At 36.3% G+C, this 13,252-nt stretch overlaps 2 protein-coding genes across 6 annotated transcripts in view; one reads left to right on the top strand and one right to left on the bottom strand.

The window, feature by feature from the left end:
* Nucleotides 1-13,252, top strand: part of LOC127799374 (protein CLT3, chloroplastic-like) — a 92,437-nt gene that overhangs the window by 78,605 nt on the left and 580 nt on the right.
* Nucleotides 1-13,252, bottom strand: part of LOC127799332 (pentatricopeptide repeat-containing protein At1g62350-like) — an 89,334-nt gene that overhangs the window by 41,735 nt on the left and 34,347 nt on the right. For 3 of the 5 annotated variants that reach the window (XM_052333326.1, XM_052333341.1, XM_052333299.1), the window contains one exon: nucleotides 9,086-9,817. The exons of the other annotated variants lie outside the window; for them this stretch is intronic. In XM_052333326.1, the coding sequence (XP_052189286.1) occupies nucleotides 9,401-9,817 (417 nt within the window). In that variant the 3' untranslated portion in view covers nucleotides 9,086-9,400. Of the gene's footprint in view, nucleotides 1-9,085; nucleotides 9,818-13,252 lie in introns of those variants that run through there. 5 annotated transcript variants of the gene reach the window in all.

The raw sequence follows: 13,252 nt of genomic DNA on the forward strand, positions 1-13,252 counted from the left end.
GGAGAGGGATAAAGTTGAAAATATGATTGTTGTTTGAGGGTAAAATCGTAAATCACTTGGTCAACGAAATAAGCTGATAACAACATTTTGCAAAAAGCTGGGGTGAGCTTTTCTAAAACAGCGTTTAAGATCAATAGCATTTAAGCTCTTTAATTTTTAACAAACGTGTAACTAAATAAGCTATACAACGTTTAAGCTAAAAGGGCAATTTATAGGTGCGGTCAAACTACTAAGCCAAAAAACAAGAGTCGGGGTAAAAAGCTTTTAGCAAAATGAATAAGAAAAACAAGAGTCGGGGTAAAAATGAAATTTGATTTAGAGACGAAAAGAATTTTGTATTTAAAATTAATATATTTTATTCAAAGATGGAATATTTTCTTCTCTAATTCTATCTCTAAGACAAAGTTGTACTTTAAAGACGGAAATTATTCGTATGTTGTCTCTGTTAAATGCTATTATTTTGTATAGACACAGAAATTTATTGATCACTAATTTATCTCTAATTGACAATTGTATATTAAAGACATAATTATTCTGTGTATGACTTCGTTCTTGTGCAAAAATTACTTTTTTAAATATACAAAAGTGTTAATTTTAGAGAAAAAATTGCATTTTAGAACTGTTTGTTAATGACAAGGAAGAAGATAATTAACAATCATAAAACTTAAAAAAAGTTGATTGTAGAAACACAAAAAAATATTTACATCAATATATACAAATTAAGTTATATATAAATATATAAAGTATATTTTAACAAATATTTGTATAATTTGAACTGAGTTGAGTTGTGTAAAAATATTAAATGAATAAAAAGATTAATTATTTAAAATGTACTATAAAAATATTTTTAGAAAATTATGGAAAATAAAAGACAAAACAAAATATTTTTAATAAAGTATGATCAAATTGAGTTTGGTATTTAAAATAAATACATTATTTTTTAAGAATATATTATTTAAAAAATATATTTAACAAAATTAGTGTATAACTTACAATTGCAAAATATGAGAATAGTATGAAAATATATTTGTTTTAACAAAAGAAAGGAAGAAAGAAAAGAAAAAATTTAAAAGAAAGGATGTAAAAGTATAAAAAATTCTATTAATTATTTCAAAAAGTATAAAATAATCAAACATATTGAAACAAATTCTTTAGCTCATCGAAATCTGTTTATTTTGGTGAGATCGAGCTCATCCACCGCAACAAAATCCAAATGAGTTCAGTTCAAAATTTTAAAATATCATTAAACACTCAATTTTAATATTAACATGAAGATCAAAACTCAATGTAAGAGAGAATGTCTATGATCAAGGCCACAAATGTCCAAAAATTACTATTTACAATAGAGAACAAAAAAATATAAGTCTCTATTCAAAAATAATATTAACAAAATAAAAAAAATATTTTTAATACTGTTTTTGAGTCTGTATTTTGAACAGAGACAAAAAAAGTATATGTCCCTATACAAAAATAAAATTAAAAGAAAGAAAATTATTTTTTTGTTCTCAAAAACAAAATAAATCTATCCTTGGGAAGAAATTGTACAATAGAGATGGACAAATTTCGTCTTCGAAACTATTTCGGTTCAAAAAATAGAGATGAAAAATATTCATATTTATTCAAAAATTTAAATTAAAGGAATAAAATTTATTTTTTAAAGTGGACAATATAGACAAAATATTCCATTTCTGAGACCATTTATATCTAAATATTTCTACTTTGTATAGAATCGAAACATTGTTCATTTTTATTCAAAAAATAATGTTAAAAGGGTAAAAATAACTATTTTTTTCCATTAGAGACGGACATTTTTCGTCTCAAATTCCTTCTCAATGATGCTATCCATAAAAATTATTTTTTCTTCACAGATAGAAATATTTCATCTCTAATTCCATTTCTAATTTTAGAGACAGAAAAAAATGTACTTAAAGACAAAAAAGTATCCATCTCGACTAGAAAATAATATTAAAACAATAAAAAAATATTTTTTTCCTCATAGACACAAAAAAGTTTGGTCTCTAACAACATTTTAAGTTTAGAGACAGAATTAGAGAGGGAAGATAATTTTTTTCTATTAAAGATGGAAATTATTCCGTTTTTGGTGGTCTTTAGAGATGAAATTAGAAATAGATTTTTTGTTTTAACTTAGAGACAATAAAATTTCATCTCTAATTTCTTTTGCTACTGTTAAAAGATAATTTTTTTTATTTTTTCAAAATTTGGTCTATAATTCTGTCTCTAAAGTTGGTAGCTACATCGAAATTGATTTTAAGTGAATGTAGATAAATTACAGAGATAGAGAGAACGAGTAAGAAATTGAAGGGAGGGGGGAACAAACTTTGAAATTTGCACAAAACAAGACTGAGTTGAGGTAATATACCGGTGAAACCTAAATAGAACTGAGTCAAAAAACCTATGAGGGATAGAACCACAAATTGTTAGAAAATAAAGAAAACAAATAAAACCATGAATAAGAAAATCAAGAAAATGAAGAAGAAGAAGAAGACAAACACATAACACACACCTACAAAATGTCGGCAATAAGTAGGGTTGCAATCGAGCAGAGTCGAGACGGCAAATTTGAGCTCAGGCTCGAGCTCGAGCTCGAACTCGGTTAACATAGTCTCAGCTCGAGTTTGGCTTGGGCTCGAAAAGCTTCTGGCGAGCCCGAACCCGAGCCGGCAAGGGCTTGGGCTCGAGTTCGAAGGAACAGAAGATTTCACAGTAAGACATTTCAGCTTTCTTGGGGTTTCTAAGGAACAAAACATGATCAAATTCTGTGTTGAATCAAGCACACTGTCCAAAAAGATTGAGGAACACTTGCACATATGACGAATAGTTGATTACACATAATAAATTGAAGATTAATGGAAGAGAAGTGTTACCAATGTGAAGAGTGGACGGATTGAAGAAGAAGAAACCTCTCCCTCTCTCTCTGAGACGGCGAGGCAGCGAGAGGGGCGAGTACAATGGGGATAACTGTCTTTGGCTGAGAGACTAACGACGCTTCACCGGAAAGCACAGTTGGCTGAATGGGGGAGGAATCCTAGTTTTCCTTCCTTACAATATATTTGGGCCTTGGCCTGCCCACTGGTTCACAACACAACTGGGTCAAATTGGCCCCTAAATTTTATGTGATTTCTTCCTAATCTAAATTTTATATGATCAAGTTCGAGTGCAGATTCTTGGAAGGGAATTCCTTAATGAAGTGTTTTCAGTTGTTCGAAGTGAAGAAAAGAGGAGGATAACAATGCTGGGTGATATGATTTCTGAAGGATCAGCAATGTTTACAAACAAAGGAGCTGGGTCCAGATTTAAACCACTGCAAGGAAGAGGTGATGTGCAAGGTAGGCTGCATGGAAAGGAAGGTATGTGGACTGATGGACAAAACAAAACGCATAGAACAGAAGGATTATGGTGTTCCCATTGCAAGAGGCCGGGGCATACTCGAGAGACATGTTTTAAATTGCATGGGAAGGAGGCTGTGTTGCAGAAACTAGGGGGCTTTAAGAATATGACCTCTCAAAATCAAGCCTATTTTTCAAATAGGCAAGAAGAGCTGGTGGAAAAAACTGAGGCAGCACCCGAGTTGGAGCAGAATCAACTGAAAGCTGATGAAATCAGCAAGCTTGCTGATGAAGTTAGCAAACTCAAGATGTTCTTGAAAACTCTCCAGGATTGATCATGTTCTATTGCCCAGCAAAATAATCAGCCAGGTAATAGTTTCCATTTGAGTTCTTTAACAGCCTCTAAAACCAATAGGAATGATATGTGGATTCTAGATTCAGGAGCTACAGACCATATGTCCTCTAATCCAAATGTTTTTGATACCTATTAGCCTCTTGTGACACCTAAACAGATTATTATTGCTAATGGGACTTCTATTCCTATCAAAGGTCAGGGACAAGTCACTATCAATCCTAAACTTTCTGTTCAAAGAGTCTTGCATGTTCCTAATTTGTCCACTAACTTGATTTCAATTCATCAACTCATTAAGGATCTAAATTGTCGAATCATTTTCTCTCCTTATTCTTGTGAGTTTCAGGAAATGGCTACGGGGGGGATGATTGGAGCTGTTGAGGAGAAACATGGGCTGTATGTTTTGAGAAAGGAGACCTTGCAGCCCCATCACATTCAGTCCAGATTTTAGCCTAAATCAACCTGCACTTCTCAGTCTTCTAGTAGTGACATTTGGTTTCATCACTACCGCTTCGGGCATCCACATTTTCCCTTACTCAAAGCTATGTTTCCTGTTTTATTTGAACATGTGGATCCTGGTGTTTTGCATTGTGATGTATGTGAACTTTTCAAACATCATTGTGTTTCCTATCCTATTAGTAATAAAAAATCCTCACATCCTTTTGCTCTCATTCATTCGGATGTTTGAGGTCCATCTAGGATTCTCAATTGTTCTGGGGCTAGATGGTTTGTTACCTTCATAGATGATTGTACTAGAATGACTTGGGTTTTCCTTCTTAAGGATAAGGCTACTGTTAGCACTATGTTACCGCACTTTTATTCAATGATGCTAACTCAATTTGGTACTCCTATTCAGAAATTTTGAACTGATAATGCAAGGGATTATTTTAATCAACACTTGCATAAGTTCTTTCAAGACAAAGGGGTTATTCATGAGTCTTCCTACATCAACACTCCACAACAAAATGGAGTGGCTGAGCAGAAGATGAGACACCTCCTCAATGTCACTAGAACACTTCTTCATCATCATAATGTTCCAAAAATCTTCTGGGGAGAGGCTATCTTGACCGCAACCTATCTAATCAATCGGGTACCATCTAGGGTTCTTGGGAACAACAGTCCTTTTCAATGCCTTTCTACATTTTTTCCCTCTCTTAACCTACATACCCCTATTCCTTTTAGGGTCTTTGGTTGTGTAGCCTTTGTTCATGTTCCACCTCATACTCGAGACAAGCTGGACCCTAGGGCACTTAGGTGTCTTTTCCTTGGTTATTCTCCTACACAAAAAGGTTATAAGTGCTATCATCCCCCTACTCGAAAATTTCTTGTTTCAAAAAATGTGACTTTTGTTGAGTCACAACCCTATTTCGGTCATTCTACCCTTGGTTTTCAGGGGGAGAATCATACGATTGAAGACCACGTGTCCAATCTCCTTCCTAGTCTTGACCTTGGTCCACATTCTTCAACATCAATAGACCCTAAACATTCTATTCCTAATCCTGCCCTGCATACTGGTTCTGTCCCAAATGAGTACCCAAGCCCTCAGCAAACTCATCAACCTGGATTATCAACATCTCCAGTAAGGTTCAAGGTCTCTCCTTTTGTGTATCACAGGAAACAACAGTTCATGCCTCATTCTCAGCATGAAACAACATCCAATCCCCAGCCAGATTCTATGAAGGTTTGTTCCCTTGATCCTGTTCACTCCTTTGCTACTAATTTGGATATTCCTATTGCCGTTAGAAAATGTGTTAGAAGATGCACTCAACATCCTCTAAGCCAACTATCTCTCCTATCACAGGTTGTCCTCAAAACATATAAGTTTTTTTACCACTCTAGATACCATTGTTATTCCTAATTCGGTGGAAGAGGCTTTAAAGGATAAAAAATGGGAACTAGCCATGTAGGAGGAGATGCGGGCATTAAAGAAAAACAACACATGGGATTTGGTACCTAAGCCAAAGGGAGTGGTTTCAGTGGGCTGTAGGTGGGTGTTCAACCTAAAGTACAATGCAGACGACTCATTGGAGAGGTATAACGCTCAATTGGTGGCCAAAGGCTACACCCAGACATATGGAATTGATTACCTGGAGACTTTTGCTCCAATGGCCAAGATGACCACGATAAGAATTCTCTTGTCCTTAACAGCTCATTATGGATGGCAATTATACCAACTAGATGTGAAGAATGCATTTCTTCATGGTGATTTAGAAGAAGAGTTCTTCATGGAGTAGCCACGAGGATTTAAGGAAGGAAAAGGAGATGAGGTGTGTAGACTTAAAAAGGCACTATATGGCCTCAAGCAGTCACCAAGATCTTGGTTTGACAAGTTCTCTAAAGCTATGAAGTGTATGGGGTATCACCAAAGTAGAGGAGACCATATTCTCTTCTTCAAGCACTCGGGAAAGGGAAAAATGATTGCATTGTTGGTTTATGTGGATGACATCATTGTGACAGGAAATGATATGGATGAACAGCAAGACCTAAGGAGCAAACTGGCCCAAAATTTTGAGATCAAAAACTTGGGATTACTTAAGTATTTTTTGGGAATAGAGGTAGCCTACTCCAAAGAAGGTATATTTCTATCCCAATGTAAATATGTATTGGATCTTTTGAAGGAGACAGGTTTATTGGGAAGCAAAGGAGTATGTACTCCAGTAGGGCCTAATGTGAAATTAGGAGAAGACACCGAAAGCCCACCAGTGGATAAAGGCAGATATCAGAGGTTAGTAGGGCGTTTGATTTACTTATCACACACTAGGCCAGATATAGCCTATGTAGTGAGTTTAGTAAGTCAATTTATGCATTGCTTGACAGAGAGTCATATGCAGGCTGTAAGGAGAATATTGTGCTATTTGAAAACAGCCCCAGGTAAAGGAATCTTATTTAAAGTAGGAAGTGTTTTGGATATACAGGGGTATACAGATGCAGACTATGCTGGATCTGTAAGTGATATGAGATCTACTATAGGGTATTGCATGTTTTTAGGAGGGAACTTGGTCTCTTGGTGAAGTAAGAAGTAGAGCATAGTGGCAAGGTCAAGTGCTGAAGCCGAGTTTAGGGCTTGGCACTTGGCCTATGTGAGTTACTATGGATGAGGATTGTGCTAGAAGATTTGAAGATTGATGTCAAGGAACCAATCAAGTTATTTTGTGACAACCAATCAGTCATAAGCATTGCACATAATCCTGTACAGCATGACAGGACCAAGCACGTTGAGATTGATCGACATTTTATAAAGGAAAAGCTTGAAAAATGTATCATTCAAATTCCATGTGTTTCTTCTGAACAACAGGTAGCATATTGTTTGACAAAAGGATTAACAACTAGAAGATTTGAAGATCTAATATGCAAGCTAGGAATGATAGATATTCATTCACCAGTTTGAGGGGAAGTGTTAACATAAAAGGAAAGGAAATAAGAAGAGGTTGCAGCCTGTTTTGGAATGCTTTATTTAAGGAATGATTTATTTAAGATTTTGATTAGATTAGTTTCTTAAAACAGATTAGGAATCTTTCCTAATCCCATTGTATCATAATCTTTCCTAAATGTGTTGTAATCCTTCCTATTGTAAACTTTCTATAGCTGTAATTTCCAACCCTATAACTAGGGTTGCACATAATGAATATTTATGCTTTTTGTTCAAAATCTTCAGCAACTTTTAAATTCCTTAATTCTTTAAGGAATTTCATGCACATTACCATGAATCAGGAACACATGAATTTTTTAGTAAAATGACAAAGAACAAGGAGGGAAGAGTTGAATCATTTTTTTCAGTCAGAAAATAAAAAAGAACTGAAATTTTCCAAATATCTATTCTTAGTTTCTTGCAAGATCAACCAGAAGATAAAATGGAAAGTATAATCTTGCATATATGTTCCCCTTTTAGTCTAATGAACCTTTAAAAGGGCACTCACCATGATAGAGTAAATATAGCATTAGCAACAACCAATCCAACCACTGGACACAAACTATGCTGTAAGGAATTGTGACAAGTCAGTAGTCACTGATACTGACTTCCACACCCCACCCCCCCCCCCCACCCCCCCAAAAAAAAAAATGCGCAACATAAACTTTGCCATAGTACACATACTAGAATTAGTAGCAAGTAAAGCAATTTGCATTGACATAAATTTTGCCATATTTTGGACCTTTTTTTGGATTTTGTGGATCTCTGGAAATAGCATTGAAGAACGTGAGTTTAGGAATTTAAGTTCCTTCATTTTCAATGAGCAACAGCAAATCCAACCATTGGACACAAACTATGCTGTAAGGAATTGTGACGAGTCAGTAGTCACCGATACTGACTTCCACACACCCAAAAAGCAAAAACAAAAACAAAAACAAAACAAAAAAAAGTGCAACATAAACTTTGCCATAATACACACACTGGAATTAGTAAATAGAAAAGCAATCTGCATTGACATAAATTTTGCCATTTTTTGGATTTTGTGGATCTCAGGGAATAGCATTGAAGAATGTGGGCTTAGGAATTTAAGGTCCTTCCTTTTCAATGAGCATGGGCTTAGGAATTTTGGACCTATTTATTTTTTAGTATATTTATTGGTATTACTTATAAAAATGTCTGTTTAAATTCAGATTTCAAACCAATGCGAGCACATAAAACTAGTTATATGTACCTAAGTACTATGGTGGGACAGCAATATACCTAAGCATAATCAATGACAATAAATAGACGGTCGACGAGGCGAGGCGCGACAGTCGCGCGGCCATGGGAGAAGGGGGGAGGAAGAGGCGAAGCTGTGCAGTGGCATCCTTGCAAATTTGCATTAGGAACGAGAGTATTTTAGTCTTTTCAACCCTATTATGTAAGTCTCTTGATAAGATTTTTTGGCCCGTAATAGAACTCTTTACTGATATATGGTTATGCATGTAGGCACGTCACAATACAGATTTCTTATTTGTCTCACATGGTCAAGCGAGGCGTTGCAAAGAGACAACTGCCAGCCTCGTGACAATTACAATAACGAATTACTTAAATGAATTTTCCCTATTAATGTTTTGTATTTTATCCGTCTCTCTTACTAGTGGAAATGCAGGTGGTGCAACCTCCGGTTAATGTTAATCCATATGGTGACATATTCTTCATAAAATTTATTTCTCAATTCTTTTTTTATAATTTTTTGTTCTGTTCCATAAATGCTAATTTGAAAACCTAAATGCAGAAGGTTTAAATTTCAATATAAGAACAATATGACCAAAGCGAACATAAGCCAAATGGCAAGAGAAAAGAAGAATATGCAAATTAACAAGTAATCTTAAAATCATGCTCACATTGCGAATGTGTTAATCTATCAACATTGTCACAATGTTTATAAATGAAGCACAATCGATCCTACTGATTTACAGAACCCAGAAAACCAAATTTCCCAGAGGCTCACTTCATAATATTGAATTTAATAATAAACGAAATGTCAGGCCAATCTCCAAATATAATTTCAAACAAATCATTCAAACTGCAAAAGGAGGTCGCTGACCGCATAAAAAGAGTGTATATCATCGCGTCCTTTTAGTTAATTCAAATCAGCACCCAGTTTTCTACTCAAATTATGTACCAGCGGGGGAGCTATGGAGGTAACTCTATAACTTCTGGTTCTTGCCCAGTATGTGGCATTGAGTGCTATCAACTAGCTGGAATGGTCGCTCCCAAGGTACAGTCCAATATAGTGATTTGTTTACATTAATCCTCTTCGCTTTCCCTTCTCCACTCCTGATGCTCAAAGAGGTCTTCAGGTGGGTCATACACAACCATATCTGAGAAAAGCTCTAAGAATTCATCCTTCACCTTCTCCCTCAGTTCTGGGTATGGAATGAGCCCCTTCAATATGACTCGGTATGGCAAAGATAGTGGAGATTCAGGAGATCTTCTCATTTCATCGTATATGTCCATTGCCTCTGAGGGCAAGCCATTATCAGGAAAGGCCCTAATAATGTCCCCAAATGTATGCTGGTTGAAAAGAACCTCCTTTTGCTTCAGATCCTCCCAGACTCGCTTTGCTTCATCCACTTTCTTGTTCCTTGCAAGCATCATAAGCATATCTCTGTAGAAAAACATGTCTGGCCGGTACCATATTTCTTTACGCACCGCATCGTACAACTGCAAAATAAGATATGAATTAGAGCAAAAAAATGTTGAACTATTTCTTTATGGACATGAGCATGTCAGCGACACCCCGTAATTACATTATCCAAACTAAGGGATAATTAGAGGGGTAAGTTGGAGATTAAGAGGAATTAATGAAAAAAATTTCCCTTTCCAAACACTATTTTTCTTCAATGTAAACCCTGCCTGCACCTCAACCAAATATTGCACGATGGATGTTATCCCAAAGAATCTTGCGGTTCCATTAGCCCATCTGGTCTTTCAGTGCATGATGGGTTGAGCTGGAGTTTATTAAGGTTATCCCCAAAACCTCCATTTGTACATGAGCATACTATTTTTAAGTTGGGTCTGTCAAAACAGTTCTCATTTCATGAAAACTCTCAACTCAACGCATCAAGCGATCCATAAGGTGCCACTTCAAAAGCATCAGGCGCAGATTCATCCGTCTGGCAATTCTTTAGTCACCTTATCCTCGCCTATTGATCCGTAGGCCATGATTCAATCCCCTATCTTAGTGACCATCGTTCCTATAATGCATTTTTTCTTCCCAATTTCAACCTTAATCACTCGAAAGCATGATATGCTTTACACAATAAATTGCAAGGACTTCGTTGTAATGCACAACAACATCAAAGTTTCGAGATCTACACTATCAACCTCCCAAATGCACAACATAAACCAAATATGCATATCTTCATGCTTCTAAGCTCCTAATCTCCTCACAGCAATCATGAAACAGTGTAGTATGGTATGAGCACAATGGCTTGGTAAGATTCCCATGTGGCATTCAAGACATAATGCGACTCGTGCTTATCCCAAGCCTCTCCAAGGCTTCCAACCAAACCCCACTAGTTTTCATCAAGATGGCAAAACCAATATTCTCAACTTGATAATTAACACCACAAACTGATTTTCGCTAAGGCGATGGTCCTCTATGGACATATCCCACCTTAGGGACCCATATGCACTAGTCACTAATGCCTATTAACAATGACATTAATCCAACATAAAATAGTGATGCATCACAACAGGAGGTAGGGATCATGGATGAATAATAATCCCTATGCTGGTGTAAGTGAGTAGCTATGAATTGTAGATTTTGATATATTTGGGGCATGGTTGGGGAAATAGGGTTATTGAAAACCTAAGCACACAAATCCAATTAGCATTATTTCAGAAAACAGAATATTTATTCCAAAGAAGGAAAGAAACAACTTGTTTTCTTTGCAAGAAGAAACATTATTAATTGGGTTAATTAGTTTTTGGGTTTAATTTGCAAGGAGTTGGGCATGGGTTATCAGATCAATAAATAAAAGTTATGGGCTGTATAGAACAAGTATATTAGGGCTAAGAAATTGAGCAAACCAGATGAGAGCTTCTGGCGAGGCAACAGAGAATGGAATTGAATAAATGGGAAATTGGGTAGGGTCATTGCAGTTGGGTAAAGCAGAGATTGTTTGAGAGACAGCTTAAGGGGTGGACAACAGAGCAAGAGGATGCGACCGTGTGGTTGCAAATGGTGGTCAATGATGGCTGAAGTTCTCGACTCTGGAGGATGTAACGACGGCCTACATCTATGTTGTCAGGAGCTCCAGTGAAGGTGGTCGACCTCAGTTGAGGGCTTCTGGCAAGGAAAGCAGAAAAATTGGTATAGTTGGCTTCTACAAAGGCTCTCAGCTCCAGCAACTCACTTGGCTAGGATTCCAACTTCTCTGGCAAGGCTATGCAAGGATTCCAACCATGATGCCAGCTGCTACAATGTCTTCAGAGGTAGGACTTTCACTTTGTGAAGGCTATTCAGAATGCTAAAGGTTGCTGTGGATGGCTTCAGGCAATGGCTGAAAGTTGATGGTTCTGTTTGCTGAATGCTTGAAGAACTTCAACGATGCAGATTGTGTGTGCTCAAATGATGAAGGTGGTGCATCCGCAATGGAAAGACAGATGATTTTCTAAAATTAACTTTAGAAAATCCTCTAATACAATTCAGAATTTTGGCTTTGATACCAATTAGTGCAGAATCTGAAACAAAACACAAGAGTAAACTCGTTTACTCAAATCAATGTCATTAATCAATGCAAATAATCAAACGCTACCCTCAATTACAATGTGAAGTCCTATTTGTAGACAACAGATAAAAATTTACTCTAACTAGGATTGCTTAATTCAATCTAAATAGGATTCTACTAAAGGAAACAAAAAGATATTAGAAGAAATTAGGAAATAAATTAAAATCGGAAATAAATAAATAAAATGAAATAAACAATACTAATCCTTGAAATTTAGTATTCTGTCCTACTAGCATCCTAAGAGGCTTCTTTGTTGGGATTATTTTATGGGGATGCTAGTGATAAATTTTAGTGTCGCCCTGGTTAACCTTTGTGGAGAAGAGGATGGCCTGTCATGAGATTTTGATCCACAAAAGAGGAACCTCATCCATGGGATTTGGGAATTGGCAAGCTCATCCACACCATTGCTCTGATAACAATCCTATGGAATAGGAACCTCCTTAGTAAGTTGTGGAGATTGAGTGGATTCCTCCTAGATCTTTTCTTATTGTGGATAAGGCGCAGCTAGTAAATATTACATTTACACCTTCTGGAAAAGTAAAATATAATTTTTCCTTTGTGTTGCTGGAATTGTTATAGACTTAGTAATATAATAGAATTCATGCAATTGATGTTTCAATAAGGCCAGAGTAATTGTTCTTATTTGTTTGGTATCTATATTGCAGGATGTGATGGTGCACCACTGCTGCCTTTACTCTTTGTTATAGTCAACATGGGTTTCAACATATCTTTGCTGCATCTGCTGTGGTATCTTGTCTTGCATCCACAATTTCAGGTATGCCATTCACTTGGCCAAAGCAATCTTCATATTATTGTCAATGATATAACCCTCGGTGCTCTACATGGAGCCTATGTAAAACTAAATTCAAGTTGACTTGGTGGTCAGACAGAATTATAAAATTCCAAGTAATAAAGCTTTGACAAAATCAATTGAGGTGTTCCATTAGCATGGCCTTGTAGTTTGTAAAGGTGCCACTCTGGCAAGGTCTGGTGTCCAGAGAGTCTACATTTAAAGTTGAAATAGTTTTGACTTTCCCTGGAATGCCAACCTCAGCTAAATCCAATAGGACATATATCACGACCAGATATATGATCTCTGATATATTGCTATCATCCATGTACATAAAAAAAGAAGATATATTGCTATCATCCAGTAATCATCACACAGGTCATTCTTTCTACCCACACCTACCCGAAGTATATATGGCTTACCAACTCATCCTTTTTGATTTCTATTGGGGCCCTGCTTGAGCATGGCTGGATTAAGTTGGTCTTGCCTTTTATCTTTGAGGTGCAGTTTGCACATTGGCCAATATAGTCTTTTGGCTTTGCCGGGAGAGGCATAGCCTCAGTTCAGTTACCG

The sequence above is a fragment of the Diospyros lotus genome, chromosome 1, assembly GCF_014633365.1.
Source record: "Diospyros lotus cultivar Yz01 chromosome 1, ASM1463336v1, whole genome shotgun sequence".
Classification (NCBI taxonomy): Eukaryota; Viridiplantae; Streptophyta; class Magnoliopsida; order Ericales; family Ebenaceae; genus Diospyros; species Diospyros lotus.